The sequence below is a fragment of the Zophobas morio genome, unplaced genomic scaffold, assembly GCF_036711695.1.
Source record: "Zophobas morio isolate AGI-343-1 ecotype UQ-CSIRO unplaced genomic scaffold, CSIRO_AGI_Zmor_V1 ptg000011l, whole genome shotgun sequence".
In the NCBI taxonomy this organism is placed as follows: Eukaryota; Metazoa; Arthropoda; class Insecta; order Coleoptera; family Tenebrionidae; genus Zophobas; species Zophobas morio.
Window position 1 is genome coordinate 13,117,937 of NW_026972116.1, and position 17,182 is coordinate 13,135,118.

The following is a 17,182-nucleotide window of genomic DNA, read 5'->3' on the forward strand; positions in this document are numbered from 1 at the left end:
CGTAGTTATCGGTCATTTTAGACTTTAAGATATAGTACACAGTGCACAGTGTTTGAAATAAAACTTTCAAAACCGTAAGTAAAGCCCAAAACATAATTTAAACAAAAAAACATTATTTTCCTTTCTAGACAAACTATGGGAGAAATTTATTTTCCCCTTTCGTTAAAATTAAAACAAAAATCTCCGAAAAAAATTAACATCAGTTGCAAAAATCATGACCTGTCGCTCTTAAACCAAGTACTGAATTCAGTTTTGAAAAACTTGAGAGTAATCAAAAGCGAAAAATGTAAAGCACCGGTCAAATTTCTGCAGTTGCTAGACAAAATCATCCCCAACGAATATTTCGGCACAGTCAATCACCGTCAACTTTTCTACAAAATTGTAAAACTCATCCTGACGCAATCATACTTTGAATGTGTACATTCGTCTATTATTATCAAAGGTTTCAGTTACAATTCCATACCTTGGTTAAATAATATTAAGTGCTTAAAAACTTGCGAAACCCTTTTAATGAAATCAAACACTTTTTTGCTTGAACGAGTAGTAAAACCATTGATACTTTTCTATTATAAGCCTGTTCGAACGTATAATGGGTACGAAATTAAGTTCATCCGCTTGGAGCAATGGACTTCTTACGAAACAAAAATGTTTAACCGACTCAAAAAAAGAGATTTTTTGTCAGAGATTAAATCACCTTGTGGAATCACAGCACGTGGTTACTTAAAAATAGTCCCAAAAGGGGAATTGGGAGAGTTCACTTTTCGTCCACTTATCAACTCTTTTCGAAATAACAAGATCATTTTGAAAAATTTAGCTTCAAAAATCATTTACGCGGCGAGAGAAATGAACACACTTTTTTCCAACATCTTCGATGATTGGTCTAAGTTTGTAACAACAAACCGTGGGAACGTTTTTGGAATAAAATTAGACATTAAAGACGCATATGGAAACGTGAACATCGACATTTTGTGTGACGTAATTTTAAAACTGCCGCCAACATTTTTAAACGAAGGTGAAAAAATGTTTATTGTTAAGTATGTCAAAAATCAGCTTGTTGTTTTCAGAGGTAATTTGTATAAATGGAAGCACGGACTTGTTCAGGGTGATCCTCTATCTTCGTGTTTGTGCGAATTATATTTAACTTATTTAGATAAAATAGCCATTCCGGACTTAGATTCTGAGTCATTTATGCATCGCACTGTAGACGACTACTTTTTTTGTTCTACTGATGTAAATAAAGTGTCAAATTTTGAATCTATCATTAAATGCGTGCACACAGTCAATGAAAATAAAACACAATCAAACTTACCGCCACTTTGTTGGAACGAAATTCTATATTGTGGAAAAATTTTCAATGTAGCGACTGGAGAAATTAAAATTTTGCACAGCTTTAATAAGGGGTATGATATCAGACACAGATTTAAACTATGGAATATCCATAAGCCAATACCTGAGACTGACTGCGAAGTTTTTCTTCGCAAAGTTATGTCTTTTAGACTTTATGGTAATTATTTTAGTAAAATGGAACTAAATACGATTTTTAACGGTCAGAAAACGGTTCTAGAGAACTTTTTCGATGGTATAGTTTATGTTGCTTATAAATTTGATGCCACTGTTATGGCCCTACGAAATAATTCCCTACTAGAAAATTTTAATTTTGTCGTGCATATTTTAGAACGTTGTGTAATGGAGTTTGCTTCAAAATCTCTTAGTAAAATCGAAAGTGTGAAAGGGTGCAATTACAGAAGAAAAATTGATTTAAAATTGTTAAGGATTTTAGCATACAAAGCCTTTATTTTGGTTTTTAAACGCAGAAACGAGGTTTATAAAAATTTAGTATCGTCTCTTCAGGAAACTAACAACCTAAAGATTAATCGTAGCTGTTACAAAATCGATCTGAGTTACTTTGAAAAGCTTCCAAAAGGCCTTGATCGCGTCAAAATTAATAGAAAAAATTTACTGTGATTTTGATTGTCGATAATTTTAATCTGTTAATTGTCTTATCTGTTTGAGATCGCTCAAAAATCAAAAAGCATAATCGCTTCGAAGAATTGCAAGTAAATCAAATTGCAGATTTTAAGTGGTGGGAGAACTGAGGCGATTAACAGTATAACTGTTGTTTTTTTGATAAAATTCTTGTAACGATAACAACCACTATTTATAATCTCTTTATCATTGTTGGTATTTCAAAATGTGGAACAATCTCTCAATCATAATTCATGATCCGATATTCTTTGCGCAACAGAATACCGTCGACCGTAAATTAAACCACATTTCGATAAGGTGATAGGTTTCGAAGAAGCTGTTATTTTTCGCACGCGGATTTGAATTATTATTATACTGTAATAGATAAGGAATAAAAATTCTAGATAAAGATGTTTGTCGGCCGCCACTGGTCGGTTTGGGATTTAGGTTCTTAAACCGAGGATATACATTTGTTTACCAATCACGAGTGAGAATGTTGGGTTGCGTGATAACACACCCGAGCATGATTGGTCGTCGATAGCTTGCGTTCTGAGTTAGGACGTAAACCTACTTTGACATTATGACATAACCTCACATTGTTTTTTAATTTTTAAGTTTTCCCACCCGGATCGACATGTGTTTCCGGTGAATTACCCAAACGCCAAATGCGTACACCCATACACACACACACAGTCATTCATTCACACACCGGGAGTGGATGCTGTAGTTGAAGCATTTACAAAAAAATTGTGCCTGAATTTATCTAATTTGTGTACATTCTGTATTTCATGTGGTTATCACATTGATACATTTAAAAAATTGTGCAATGGTGATCAATTTTCTCGGTAGCGTGAAAGTAGTGATGTAATCAATAATAATAAAAAATTTTAACATAACTTTCATTTAAAAATTGTTAATTATGAATCTATTTGTAAAACAATTTACTACTTTGTTTGCGATCTCAATATTCGCTAATTTTGTGATAGCTATTCCACAAATCTTCACCGATACATATGCATTTTGTGAGTACGAATTCGGCGAGAAAAAAGTCACTTTTCCAGAGTGAGTACATAAGTCCATATGAGAAACAACTCGCTGATTTCTTTTTTTAGTAAACTGTGGACAATTAGTACCAAAGACTTCACACTACACTACTCTTTGTGCTCATCTGTTCAAAGAATATGCCATAACCAAACCTCTACATGCCTCATTCAAAAAAACAACAATCAAGTGATTGACTTGGGGCATGAATTCACCACAGGTAATTTTACATTAACGTTTCTCCATGTATTAATAAAACATTTTCAGATGCCGATGAAGAATTCACTCTTGTATCTCAAGGCGCTAAATGCTCATCAAACTACCGCAAAAATTACATTCTAAAGATTTCTTTGCAATGTTCTGATTCGATCAAATCTAAACCACGTTTGATGTCATCTGAAGACGACTGCACTTTCGAAGTAATAATGATGAAGCCTGATTGTGAGCCTAAATGTACAGAAATAGTGGCTGGCGCCTACTTGCTTGATTTACGCAGTTTAAAGAAAACGTTTCAAGTAGAAGTAGATTCAAAAAAGTTTAGTGTAACTTTGTGTGGTTCAAATCGGGAATGCCCGAATGAAATAGGCGCCTGTGAGATTTTGCAAAATGGTGCAACACCATTAGCTAGTGTGGAATCTCAACATTTTAATTATGATGTTACTAAGGATGAGCTGACGGCTAGGGGGCGCTACAAACAAGGCAGAGGTGAGTATAATTTTTCATTAGCACTGAGTTTACTCAATCTTCTTTTGTGTGTTAAGTTGTACGAGATGTTCAAGTTTTACTGAAATGTAACTGGGACACAGATTTGGCAAATGCAACGTACAAAAAAGTTCCCGTGCAAGGCAAACATTACAGGTTTGAGGTCGAATCCTCATTTGGGTGCATTAAATTGCCTCAAAGTTGCGTCGTGTCAAGTTTTGGAAATTTGCATTATGATTTGAGTAAGCTGTACAGGAGCCAGGGGTGGACCGTTTCCGGGTTTCCTAGAGGAAAGCTGTTTTTGAACATTTGTGGTTCACTGGATCAACCCGAAGGTGTCTGCTCAGGTAATTTTTAGTTCTTTTTTCTAAGATTTGCTTAGATTAATTGGCATATTATGAATTAAATAAACACCCGCGTAATGAGGCGGTGTTGTTAACTGGCCGCGACAAATTTTACTTTTTCTTCCACTGTGTAAGCAAACATTCTAACCTAAACGTAACAGGAGTAAATAATTTGACGTTTTACAAATAATTGTTCTGACACTTGGTCATGGCCTCCTGAGCAAGCGATATGTAACGAATTTAACTTTTAACATTTAATTAATTTGTAAAAATTTATTATAAATAAACAATTTGTTAACATTATTTTATAAACGATAATAATACAAAATAATTTGCGTTTACTAAATGACGAAATAATCTTCCAACTCCACACGCTCTATATTGTACTCAAAACTAAACGACAAAGTGGATTCACACTAATAGCCTACACTAGAGACCCTAGATATACTTAGATTTTGCTTTTTTGTCTTAATATATGTAGTCTTCTTTTCGCAACAAGCAACTTAAACTTAACGTTTCAAATGGTAATTCTTGTTACGGAAATTTGAATTTTGTAATCCGCCTCTCGGTCAAACAACGAATGAAAGAGTTATCATAATTGAAATCGGGGTGGGTGGGTGGAGCTTAATCTTTGGGTTTCGTTTCACAGGGTAATTTTTTGTAAAAGAATAAAAATTTTGCTATTAAGTTCCGGCCCCGGCTCACGATGAATAAGAAAAAATCACCACAATTGAAATGGGGCGGGTGGGCGGGGTTTATATTTTGCTTTGTTTCTGAATTAAACCTGCATATATTAAGGAAAAAACAGAGCAAACCTTAAGCCCCGCCCACCCCTCCCGAGTCTCAGTTGTGATGAATTTTTCATTCGTTATCAAGCCAACGAAGCTTTGATGCAACGTTCGTATTTCTGTACAAGAAACGGGGACTATGTAACTCCTCCCACTTATGACAGCAACACGATATTTAAATGTACGTTTCGAATGATAATTCCTTGTAAGAAAATCAGGATTTTGCAATTAAACTCTGTTTCTAGGCGCACGGCCAATAATAAAATCACCACAATTGCAATGGGGGCGGGTGGGCGGAGTGTATATTTTTAAACCAATTTTTATCACATTCTATACCACAAAGAATTGTTTAAATTCAACACTACTTTTAATATTCAACAAATAATTTAATTATTTTTAACAGGTATAATGTAATACTAATTCCGATGTAATGATCAGAATTTCTAGAAAATAAGCCGGTAATAATAATTTGATATTATCTCAAAATTGGGTTAGTACATGCCATAGGTACAGTGATTTTTGTTTTGAAGAAGTTAGCAGTGGGATTTATAAACTTACTGTGTCAGTTGCTGCTCCTGCTGACGTTGCTTTTAGAGCTGAAAATTGTCATTTATAAACTTCGTTGCCAAATTGCCGTCTTTGATGTTCAACTTTTGCCTTATTTAAAGGGGTTGTAGAAGAAAAGTTGAAGATTTAAGTCGATTACTACAAAAATTTACCGTTTTAGACATGTTTTAAGTTTCTTGTTGTCGAAATAAGTATACACATCCTAAAAAAAACGGGCAAAATGTAGTGCCCCGCCCACCCACCCTGCTCAATTGTGATGATTTTTTATATTCGTCGTGCGTCAAGGGGGCGGAGCTTAACTGAAAAATCCTTATTCTTTATGAGAAATAAAAAACATGTTTTTGATTATCGTGTTGCTCAAAGAATACTATGTATATTAAGAAAAAAATAAAGCCGAATACCCGCCCCGATCTCAATTTACAATTGTGATGAATTTTTCATTCGTTGTCAGATCGAGGGGCGGGGCTTAAGTGCAAGATCGATATTTGTCTACAAGAATTTACCATTTTAAACATGTTTGAAATTTCTTGTTCTGAAAAGACGACTGCGTATATTAAGAAAAAAGGGAAAATATATATTTTGGATTTTTTTTCTTAATATACGTAGCCATCTCTTCACAACAAGAAACTTAGATCATGGTTAAAATGGTACATTTTTCCAAGGAAACATGGATTTTGGATTATGGGGCGGAGCCTAATTGCAAAATTAATATTTCCTTATACAAATTTTCCATTTTAAACATGTTTTAAATTGTGAAAAGAAGTCTACACATATTCAAACAAAAAGGCAAAATGTAAGCCCACCCACCCGCCCTATCCCAATTGTGATGATTTTTTTTATTCGCCGTGAACAAAGGGGGCGGAGCTTAACTGCAAAATACTTATTTCTCTACAAGAAATTAAAAACATGTTTTAGAGTCCCATGTTATTCTAAGTATATTATATGTTCTATTCCATTTCAATTGAAAGTACAGTCAGGGACACGGAATTTCAAACGACAACCAACTTTCTGACATTTAAAAACATTGTAGTCTTATACCTTATTGTCATTATGATTGACAGGTCGTTTGAAATTCCGTGTCCCAGACTGTATATCTAGGGTCTCTAGCCTACACTACCCTACATATAAGTGTCAAAACAGAGTGACACAAGTGACAGATATGATATAATGTGAATGTGATTGTGAACATTCATTTGACATATTTACATACCATGAGGTTGATTGTGAACATTCATTTGATATAACCCATGAGGTTTTTCTCTGAATATAAGATAATTAATGTTAAGTTGGTTGCATACCTGCTTGTAATGGATTGACTTGGACTTTTAAAAACTGAACATAAAATTTAATCGAGATTTAGGATATGTCAATGATATTGCTATTGATATTTGGCACTACTATCTTCATGTTAAGGTATTGTAATAAATACAAGTTTAAAGAACAGAAAATTTACGTTATTGACCTTTTTAAAACAATTTCGTCAAAAATTTTACTGTAAATGTTCGTTGGCATGGCCTACTCCTCAGTTATTATGAATCTTATGTGATCTTATGTTCAGTTTTTAAAAGTCCAGATTCTACAGCCGTGGTCCAGATCAATCCATTGGAGGATGAATATGCAACCCAACATACATGAATTATCCTATGTACAGAGAAAAAAAAACTCACGGTATAAGTGACACTATTATGGTGTTAAGCCAGGGAGATTTAATATGTATGGAGGGTGCACAGTGCTCATTGTTTTGTATCGCACATAGACAAATCATGACAAACCAACAAACCTTCTCTTCTGTTCGTGTCGTGTTCGTACACATTCGTCAATTGACGGATAAGCGGTTGAGCGAATCAGTGGCGGAACTAGATTTTACTGTTGTCTATTAGTTTTAACACATTTGTCATTGTTCTAGATTTTAGTAGATGTTAGCAAAGACCAGATTCGCGAACGTGTGGGAAGTATATTAACCACAAGTTTTCTTTAAAAACCAATATTTTTTGTTTTTTTGAAATTGTATGAAACTGAGGGCCGGTTTATCAATGCACAGTTAAGTTAAAGTAACTGGCAGTTAAAGCTTGTCTGTGAGTTAACCTGTTTATCATTACCCGCTAGCTCAAAACTGGTGGTCAAAGTGCCTGATAACTCACAGTTCAAACTGTCAGTTAAAACGTTATCCACCAGTTAGTGGCAACATAACCTAACAAATCCAAATAAATCTGTTATGAATTTAACAATATTTTGATGAGGACTTATGTTGTGCAACAAATTGATAGAGAAAAGATGAGAAAAACACTTATTATTAGCTGATTATTTTCCGGGTCTAATGTAGGTATCAAAAATTAAAAACCTATCTAATAATACCGCGAGATCGAAAAAGAAATTAATCGAAGTAGGCCATGCACGACAAGCCGTTTGTCGTAATCACGGTGGTAGGGTAATTTATTTTTTTTTGTATTAAATGTCAAATTTACAGTTTAAAATTAGAATTATGACGCCTACTTTTAAAACACATAAGAATGAATTAAAATCACCGTTTTCCAATTTTGTCTAAAATTTATCCCATTTCTGAAGATTCTAACAACAAAAAAGCTTTAATTTCGTTTGATAACAGTGCAAATTACTTTTGTCAACGTGACGATTAATAAAAAATTATTTTAAAATAAGACAAACGCCTTTTCGTGCATGGCCAACTTTGACTAATTTCTTTTTCGATCTCTCTGTATTTATTTATAGGTGTACCTACTTGTTTCATTTTTAATTTTCAATACTTTTTTTCTAATGCTAAATTTTGCTTTTTCATGATTGATCACGTGAAACGCGATATACAATCGTTGAATACCGAATGCGGATCGAATCTGATGGAACTTTCAAGGTCGGGGTAGTTTTGAACTGACCAATCACAACTCATTTCCAGTGGTGTGAGCGTTACCAACTTAAGAGAGTAACAGCTAAACTTCGAGCTACGAAACTGGAAGAAACATCGTGCATTGATAAACACTTCACCTCCGTTAACTGCTAGTTACCCTTATCTGACAGTTACTTAACAGACACTTTTAACTGAGCATTGATAAACCGGCCCTGAAACTCAGTCATCACTGATCAGCCACTGTATTGCGGTGGAATAAAGGTTGATTTATAAACTTGTCACTGACATTGCTGTTCGCCGTTGACGTTGGCGTTGTAAGATAAATACGCAGCGAAGGTATGCGTCGCTTATGTCATCTGTTGACGTTGCCGTTGAAAGTTGGCACGTTGACGTTGTGTTTTCATTTTCAACCAATGAAAGTGATGCCAACTTGAAGGAAAATCTCCTGAAGTAGAGGTGACATTCTTCTGGTTGACAGCACTAATTCCACGAAAATCAAATTTTGCCATCATTTTCTACACTGTAGCTTTCTGTGAGTAGGTATGCATTGTTAAAGATAGTTCTCGATGTTTAAATCAACAAGATTTATTGCTGTTCGTCTCAAAAACAGATTTAGTATTAATAAGCATTCACGTTCGGTAGAAGTAACTGACAGAAACTTTTCTGTGGTTAAGTTGCAATCTTAAGATCACTAGAAATTTAAGATTGGCATCAACTGTCTAATTTTCTAATTCAAATGTCAAATCTGAATTGTGTGGGAAAAAAAACGAAGTTTTTCTAATTTCAACACGCTTCGTTTCAAGAAAATCCTTAAATGCAGCATGGAAACAATTTCCATAAAAGTAATCACGAGAAAGCTCATTTTAAAGGAAAAGAAACAAGAAATATTTCGTGGTTTTCAAAAAATTGTGTAAAACGGAAACAGTGAAACTGGTGGCAGAAATATTCTCCGTAAAGTTCGCTAGTGTTGTCGAGTGTTTTTCGAATTTTAAAATAATACAGATACAGCGGCGCTTGTGCCGTTAATATTATAATCAGAATCAGAAAGACGACTGCGCAGATTTATATACCTACATGCTTTGTTGGTTCCGTTCTACAATTGGTTTTTAAGTTTTATATAATCGTTATTGTTTTGTAAGAGGTAAAACACTCGGCTTTGAAAATAATTGTACGTAATACACGTATAAATTTAGGTTTCCGAAGGCGAAGTTTTTCACATTTTAAACACGTTATAGCTGCCAGAATCAAATTTCTAAGGCGGTACCTATCTCCAATTGCGTGATTGTGGTGAAGATTTACTTTTCATTTTCTTGGATGAGACATGGATATACCAGAACGGATCCATGGTGAAATTGTGGATCCATGATGATGACATCAAAGCTTGTCCTCCTAAAAAACTAGTGAAGGGAAAAGATTCAAAATTTTACATGCGGGTAGCCCTTTGGGCTTTTAGAGGGATGCGATTTTCTCCTTGGTTCAAAAATAGATTCACCAGATTACCACAAAACCATCACATTTTCGATATTTGACCTTTACTTACTTACATGTCACATTTTTGATACCTACTTTCTGACATTCCAGTAATACATTATACACTAGAACAATTATGTCCGCAGTTACACAGCTTAAAAAAAAAGTTACCAAATCTAGTTACATCTACCGAACGTGAATTCCTTATAGGTATAACTATAAGGGCTTACATTTTGCCCTTTTAATATCTGTAGTTTCTTTTCACAACAAGAAAGGTAAAACATGTTTAAAATGGTAAATTTTTGTAGGATTACTCAAAAACATGTTTTTTATTTCTTGTAGAGAAATAAGGATTTTGCAATTAAGCTCCGCCCCCTTGGTTCACGACAAATAAAAAAATCATCACAATTGAGATAAAGCGGGCGGGGGAGTCTTACATTTTGCCTTTTTTTTTAAATAAGTGTGGTCATCTTTTCACAACAAGAAACTTAAAACCCGTTTAAAGTGGTAAATTTGTATAGGAAAATATCAATTTTGCAATTACGCTCCGCCCCTCGGTCTGACAATGAATGAAAAATTCATCACGATTGAGGTCGAGACGGATGGGTGGGGCTTCTCTTTTGGTTTTCTTTTATAATTAATACATTTAGTTTTCTTTGTATAACACGATTACTTAAAAACATATTTCACATGGTAATTTCTCGTAGCAAAATAAGGATTTTACAATTAAGCTCCGGCCCTCGGCTTACGACGAATAAAAAAAAATAATCAGAATTGAGATAAGGCGGGTGGGCGGGGCTTATATTTTACCTTTTTTTTCTTAACGTACATAGCCATCTTTTCACAACCAGAAACTTAGAACATGGTTAAAATAATACATGTTTGCAAGGAAATATGAATTTTGCAATTATGGGGCGGAGCCTCATAGCAAAGTCGATATTTCCTTATACAAATTTACCATTTTAAACATGTGTTGATTTTTTTTTATTCGTCGTGAACCAAGGGGGCGGATCTTAACTGCAAAATACTTATTTACAAGAAAATAAAAACATGCTTTTGAGTATCGTTTTATTCAAAGAATGCTAATTTTATGTATTAAGAAAAAAAGGCAAAATATAAACCCCGCCCACCCACCCCATCTCAATTGTGATGATTTTTTTTATTCATAGAAGCAAAACACGTTAGGTCTGCCAACGAATGAATACTTCATTACTATTTAGATCAGGGCAGGTATGGGTGGGGCTTAATCTTTGGCTTTAATTTTTTCTTAATATACATAGTATTCTTTGAATAACAGGATACTCAAACATAAGTCTTACATGGTAATAATTTCTTGTAGAGAAATAATAAGGATTTTGCAATTAGATTCCACTCCTTTGTCACATCAGCAAAACAATCTTGGAAAACAGAATTCCTTGTCACCGGATTATGCATTTATGTAGTTTATTTTTCTCAAACACGTCTCCGTTTTCACGTTACGTTATTTTAGCAACAATAAATTTCTATGATTGGGTCCACCATTTTCCAAAATTTTTAATATAATATGGCGCGTAGTTGGCATCACTGATTTAAAAATGACATTTACATTGGATTGAACCACGGCTGTAAAATATAAGGTTGGTACACTAAGGGAAATTTGGTGGAATAAAATTTGGGGGTCCTAGGCGGCTTTGGTGCGCTTTAGATCGTTTCGCCATCTGTGAATTACGATTACACACTAACATCTTTATGAATGAAATTTTCCACTACTGCAATGGCAAATTGACAACTGACAGGCTGCCAAAACTGTCATTCTACTTCTAGTTGATTTATTATGATAGAAATTACTGTTTAAATTGGTTTAACGAGATCGCCAACTCAGAGAGAAACGTACATTTTATACATAACAAACCTCGGCAACCGCAGTTGCTAGAAGCACTATTGTTTCATGTAAACAATCATTAAACAAGCATGTGCGATGACCAGATAAACACAGATTCCTTCGAAAAACAAGTTGACAATGTACTGGTTAAGAACTTTTCGGTAATTGATTACATTAGCCACCGCGATTTTGCCGAATCCGCCCCCACAAAAACCTCATACAACACCCCTGATCACGTTCCTACCTAACCTTCAAATGTTGTACAAACATTTCTCATAACATTTGAAGAGTAGGAACGCGATCAGGGCAGGGGCGTTGTATGAGGGTTCTGCAAAAACGGTTTCAGAGAAGTCGCATAGTAGCTAGTGTAAACAATGGTCAAAGACGCTTCCAAAAGATTGAACGTTTAACATAAAAATTATTATTAAATGCTTTGATTAAATGTCAAAGTTGTCATTTATGTCGGTATAATCGTGTCCTTTTGATGTGGCAAAAGTTAATGCCTCTAAATACCGTAAGAGGGACCCATTCGATAACGCGCGTCATGGCCAACTGGTACGGAAAGAAATTATTCTACCTACCGGAACGTGAATGAATGAAAGATACTCAACCTATCTATTCTACAGCCGTGGATTGAACACTCAGAACCCCGTCATTGTCCCAATTAACAAGTCAGCTGGGTCTAATTTATCTGATCCTGATGGTGGAAGCTGGGATGTAGCTGTCAAATCAGTGATGCCAACTACACGGGTTGGACACGGCTTTGGATTTCCATTAAGAACAATGATCGATGATGACATAACCCTGACGTCATTATCTAAAAAATTAAAGTTGTTTATTTAAAAGATTTTCTTCTCGTTCTCTACTAGCCCCGCCTACCACCCATTTCTTTTTTTAGAGGATATATCATTAGGCAAAATCAGTTTTATCTTGGCAAGTACTAGCCCCGCCCCCCCGTCCTTTATTTTTTTAGAGAGTACGTTATTTATCAAAATCAGTCTTATCTTAGTAAGTCCTAGCCTCGCCCACCCGCCCTTTATTTTCGTAGAGGGTAGGTCATTGAACAAAATCGGCTTTATCCTAGTATTAACCCCGTCTACTCGCCCTTTATTTTCCTAGAGAGTAGATCATTTCCCAAAATGAGTCTTACCATGGTACTTACCAGAAAATAAAGGGCAGGTGGGCGGTGTTACTACTTAGTAGTCCTATCCACCCACCCTTTATTTTCTAAAAGGATATGCCATTTGGCAAAATCAGTCTTATCTTGGCAAGTACTTGAGAATTGAGATGGGGGTGGGTATGGGCTATATTTTGCTATTTTTTTCTTAATGTGTGTAGATTTATTTCGACAACAAGAAACTTAAAACATGTCTAAAATAGTAAGTTTTTGTACTAATCAACTTAAATCCTCCACTGTTCTCTTACAACTCCATTCAATACGGCAAAAGTTTAACATCAAAGTTTTTATCAACGGCAATTTGGCAGCGGAGTTTATAAATGACAATTTTCAGCTTTAAAAGCAACGTCAGCGGGAACAGCAACTGCAACGGAAACTTCAACGATACTTATATTCAATATCTTTGTGTTAAACTAAATTTTTACCACATTGTGGCTAAAACCACGTCAAATGTAGAGCTTATAATATACGAATCTCCTGAAAAGTTTGAGTCAAATGACATTTCTTGGTTGTTAAGTTTTGTCTGATAATTTATATTGCCTTCTATTTCCTTGTCAAAACTAGCTGAATTGAAGTTATTGTCAAGACCTTTTGAATTATCCACTACAAAGAAGTCAAGACTTTTTATATAATTTTAGATCAATATTCCCAAGTCTGCCAACTTTATAACAAGGCGTATACAAACTGGGGTAGCATTTTATCGTCTCTTGAAGCAGACAGCGATATTATCAAAGCTAGATTTTCCTCAGGCTCTAGGTGCATAGAAGACCCCCAATTTTTATATAGTACAGAAATCCAGTTTATGTGTTCCAAGACAGAAAAGGATCCAACTTTTAAAAAAATCCAAGGTTGTGTTATGTTGTTGACGTGGGAAACTCCACGCGCATGTCCTGTAGATGTAAGCTGACTTAAACTCCTCTTCGTTTAAAATGATTTACTTCTTTTAGTTCTACAAAGGAGACAACTGTTATATGAACGATCGAGTTGGAAATAGAAATCTACAACAATTACATACACAAAGTGACAAAATTCACCCTCTCACCCCCAACAAAAAAACAAAACTTATCTACAATCTATGCGGCCCCATACACGAAAGCTGCAACAATTTCACAAACGTAAGCTTTTGCCTGAAAACCGATAAAAAAGAAAGCGTGATTGGCTTTGAAAATAAGGAATTGATTAGCGAAAATGGACAACTTAGATTGGAACTGAAAGGTTCCACATGTTCGAATAAAAAAAGTCAAGCGGGAGTTGTCGTCGATTTTGTTTGTACCTACGAAACTCCACCCCCTCCATCGCTTATCAGTGTGGTAAGAATAAATCTCAGTTATCTTCTATTTTTAATATGGTTTCTAGCTTGAAGATGGATGCAAATTTAACGTCACTGTCTTTACCCAAAAAACGTGTCTATCACGGGGAATTTTTAACAATTGCGCTTACAGTACTGCCAACTTGACATACGATTTGTCAGGTCTTACAACAAAAAACAAAAATTATGTAGTGGGTGATCAGAACGTCGAGTTTATTTTCAATGTGTGTGGACCTATAGTGAGTGGTCCTGGGGCATTGTGTAGGGGCAATACAATGGTGTGTTGGAAAAATAAAACTGAGGTTAATGTGAGATACAAGTATGTTGGATGTACTACTTGGCACAGTGTATGAGTGTTGTTTTGCTAGATATCAGTCGTTGGGAGGCGTGGAAAGGACTAAATGGCACCACACTAGTGACGGTTTAATAATGGAAGCCGAAATGGGAGCATTTTGCGAAGGACTTGGCCATTACAAAAGTGTATTCCAGTTTGAGTGTTCCAAAACAAAAGTAATTACACCAGTGTTTTGCTACAGATTTTACTCATTTTTTTGAGTAAAGTTTGTTCAAAACGTTGTTAGATGATCAGATTTTTAAGGTCTACTTTTAGTTGGCGCCATTATTTTTATCAAAGCACAATTGTATTTACACTTTTAAATGGAAAACACCTGAAGCTTGTCCACGAGAGAAAAAATGTCTTGTTCCTGGTTCAAAACCCGACTCCGCGTAAGTTTTGCTTAATTGTATAATTTGTGTGGTGAAATTGACCGCTTTTTTTTTAAGTATGCCATTAATGCTGTCTTATTTTTTATGCTTTATTTTTAGCACTCAGAACTAACCTTCAGCACTTCTTTAGTGGCGGTAGTTCAAGTAGCTGTTTTTAATTTTCAGCAAGTAGTTTGTTACTAATATGTATTAACCATTGCAGTGTAGTTGAGTTTAATGTTTTTGTAACGTGTGTCTGTAGCCATAGAGTTCACATGGTGGCACAAATTTTTACTACAAGTTTTAATACTTCCAATTATTTCGTAAAGTATATTTCAAAAGTATATTAGACGTGGTATCTTAAACTTACCCCTTCATAAAACTCGAATAATATTTGAACCATTTAAAACCACTATTAAAGTTTTGTTTGGCATTTAAGTAACTACAATTAACAAACAGCTTAAGTGCGTTGAACGCCACCAATATAGTAACTCTGATTCCCAGTTACTATATTGGTAAATACAGTACTAAATTTAATACATCGTAAATTTTAAACTGACGTCTCTCTCAACGGGCCAGAAGAAACTATGTGACATTTCATGTGGACTGTATGATAACATTCAATAGTGAACTGTAACTTCAACATTAAGAACAAAATAAAAATGAATACAAGTAAATGAATATTTTTAGACTTGATTTAACAAAATTACAAAAAAAGACCGTGCAGGTGCACATTGATGGGACGAATCAATATGAATTCGATTTGTGTAACGACATGTATACAACCTATTCCAATGGCAAGTTTTTCTTTTTCTCCTCAACTTGTTGACATAGTTTTCACTTTTCTTCAGGAATAACGAACCGTTTTTTTTTGAGCCGCGAATACTTTACCTTCGAAAAAAATTCCTACGTAGTATTAGATTTACAAAACGACTGTGATAGTACCAGTAGTACAGCCAGCAAAGTCATTTTCGAAATGGAATGCTCTGAAACACTTAACGACGTCTTTGACAATAAAACCTATTTCGAAGACTGCGTTCTTAATATGACTATACACACACCTATAGTCTGCCCACCAACAAAAGAAAAACAAGTTTCGTACTCGATTATTGAGCATGAAAGTACAATTGAAAATCCATATCCAACTCAAAATACACAAAACTTCGAAAATAATTGTACTGTTTTTAACGAACAAACGGGCTACGAATTCAAATTAAATAAAATGAAATCAGAAGAAGTAAGTACTTTTTTATTATAGATTTTTCGTTTTTAAATTTAAATATACTAATTGAAATTTATTTATTTTGCAGATACTTTTTAATTATACTCGTTTCTTTATTAATTTCGATGGAAACTTGAGCAGGTGTAGTGGAGCTTTTTGCAAAAATGATTCCAAAGTTGTAGAGGACGAATGCCCGACGCCATTTTTTGATTACATAAGTCAGCAAGTAAAGTTGCCGTATTCCACATCGGCACATTGTTTCTCGGGCGGTAAATGTTTATTCAGTAATAAGTATTATTATAATGCATTTATATTTTCAGGAAATTATGAATTTGAAGTAGTATTAAAATGCAACCAAACTAGAAGTGGCGGCAAAATTGTTAAGGTTAGTTTTTTAAACTATACATTTTGTTAGATTTTATACCTACATTTTACGCAGGATGAAATTTGTAAATCAACAGTTACATATGGTTTACCAGAAGCGTGTTATTTATTAAAACAAGACCTAGCATCTGCCGGACACGTACGAACGGCAGTGATTGCTGGATCTGTAACAAGTGTCGTACTTCTGATAGGTTGTGCGATTCTCATTTACTTTAACAGAAGACGATGTGGGCAGTATCTGCATTATGTTCCTTTGTTCAACAATAAAAGTGCCGTTCCTGTGTACATCAGGGTGAGTTTTGTTTGTCAAAAATAACAGTTACCATGTTTCTGTTTCTTGTTTTTCCAGGACTCAAATTTGTGAAGAATTAAGGCTCCTAATTTTAGAATTTAAGATTTATTTTTAAGCTTTAAATTACATTAAAAAATCGTTCATTGTTGCCTGACTTGTATTATTTATTTATTTTTTGTGATTTTTACCATTCAGTATTTTTTATTTTCTTCACTGTTTTCCATTTTAATAAATCGTTGTTTACTAAATGTAATGTCATTTATTCAGTTAATGCATTTTGTTTTGACATCAATTTTATTAATGTAAAGCACACGAGCCGCACGCCAGATTTAAATGGTCACGTCCATCAACAGAAACTTAAAAAATACCTAGAAGGCCTAAGCAAATCAAATTGTGTATAAATTATTAAAATACACACAACTATACGTAAAATACCTTCATTGCACAATGAACTTAATGCTAATGCCACAGTAGACTAATGCTGTATTTAAATAT

The 17,182-nt window shown here is 34.5% G+C and overlaps 2 protein-coding genes across 2 annotated transcripts; both read left to right on the forward strand.

Moving 5' to 3' along the window:
- Positions 1–135: 135 nt before the first annotated feature.
- LOC135127338 (uncharacterized) lies at positions 136–1,965 on the forward strand. Its single transcript, XM_064053781.1, has one exon. It carries the CDS (start codon positions 136–138, stop codon positions 1,963–1,965), a length of 1,830 nt encoding a protein of 609 aa, XP_063909851.1.
- A 538-nt stretch (positions 1,966–2,503) lies between these two features.
- On the forward strand, positions 2,504–16,935 carry LOC135126972 (cation-independent mannose-6-phosphate receptor). Its single transcript, XM_064053238.1, has 15 exons — positions 2,504–3,027; positions 3,078–3,226; positions 3,274–3,711; positions 3,768–4,055; positions 13,414–13,673; positions 13,723–14,085; positions 14,132–14,403; positions 14,453–14,594; positions 14,695–14,810; positions 15,480–15,586; positions 15,641–16,026; positions 16,100–16,280; positions 16,332–16,396; positions 16,451–16,687; positions 16,745–16,935. Exons 1-15 carry the CDS (start codon positions 2,885–2,887, stop codon positions 16,757–16,759), a joined length of 3,162 nt encoding a protein of 1,053 aa, XP_063909308.1. The 5' UTR covers positions 2,504–2,884; the 3' UTR covers positions 16,760–16,935.
- Positions 16,936–17,182: the final 247 nt, after the last annotated feature.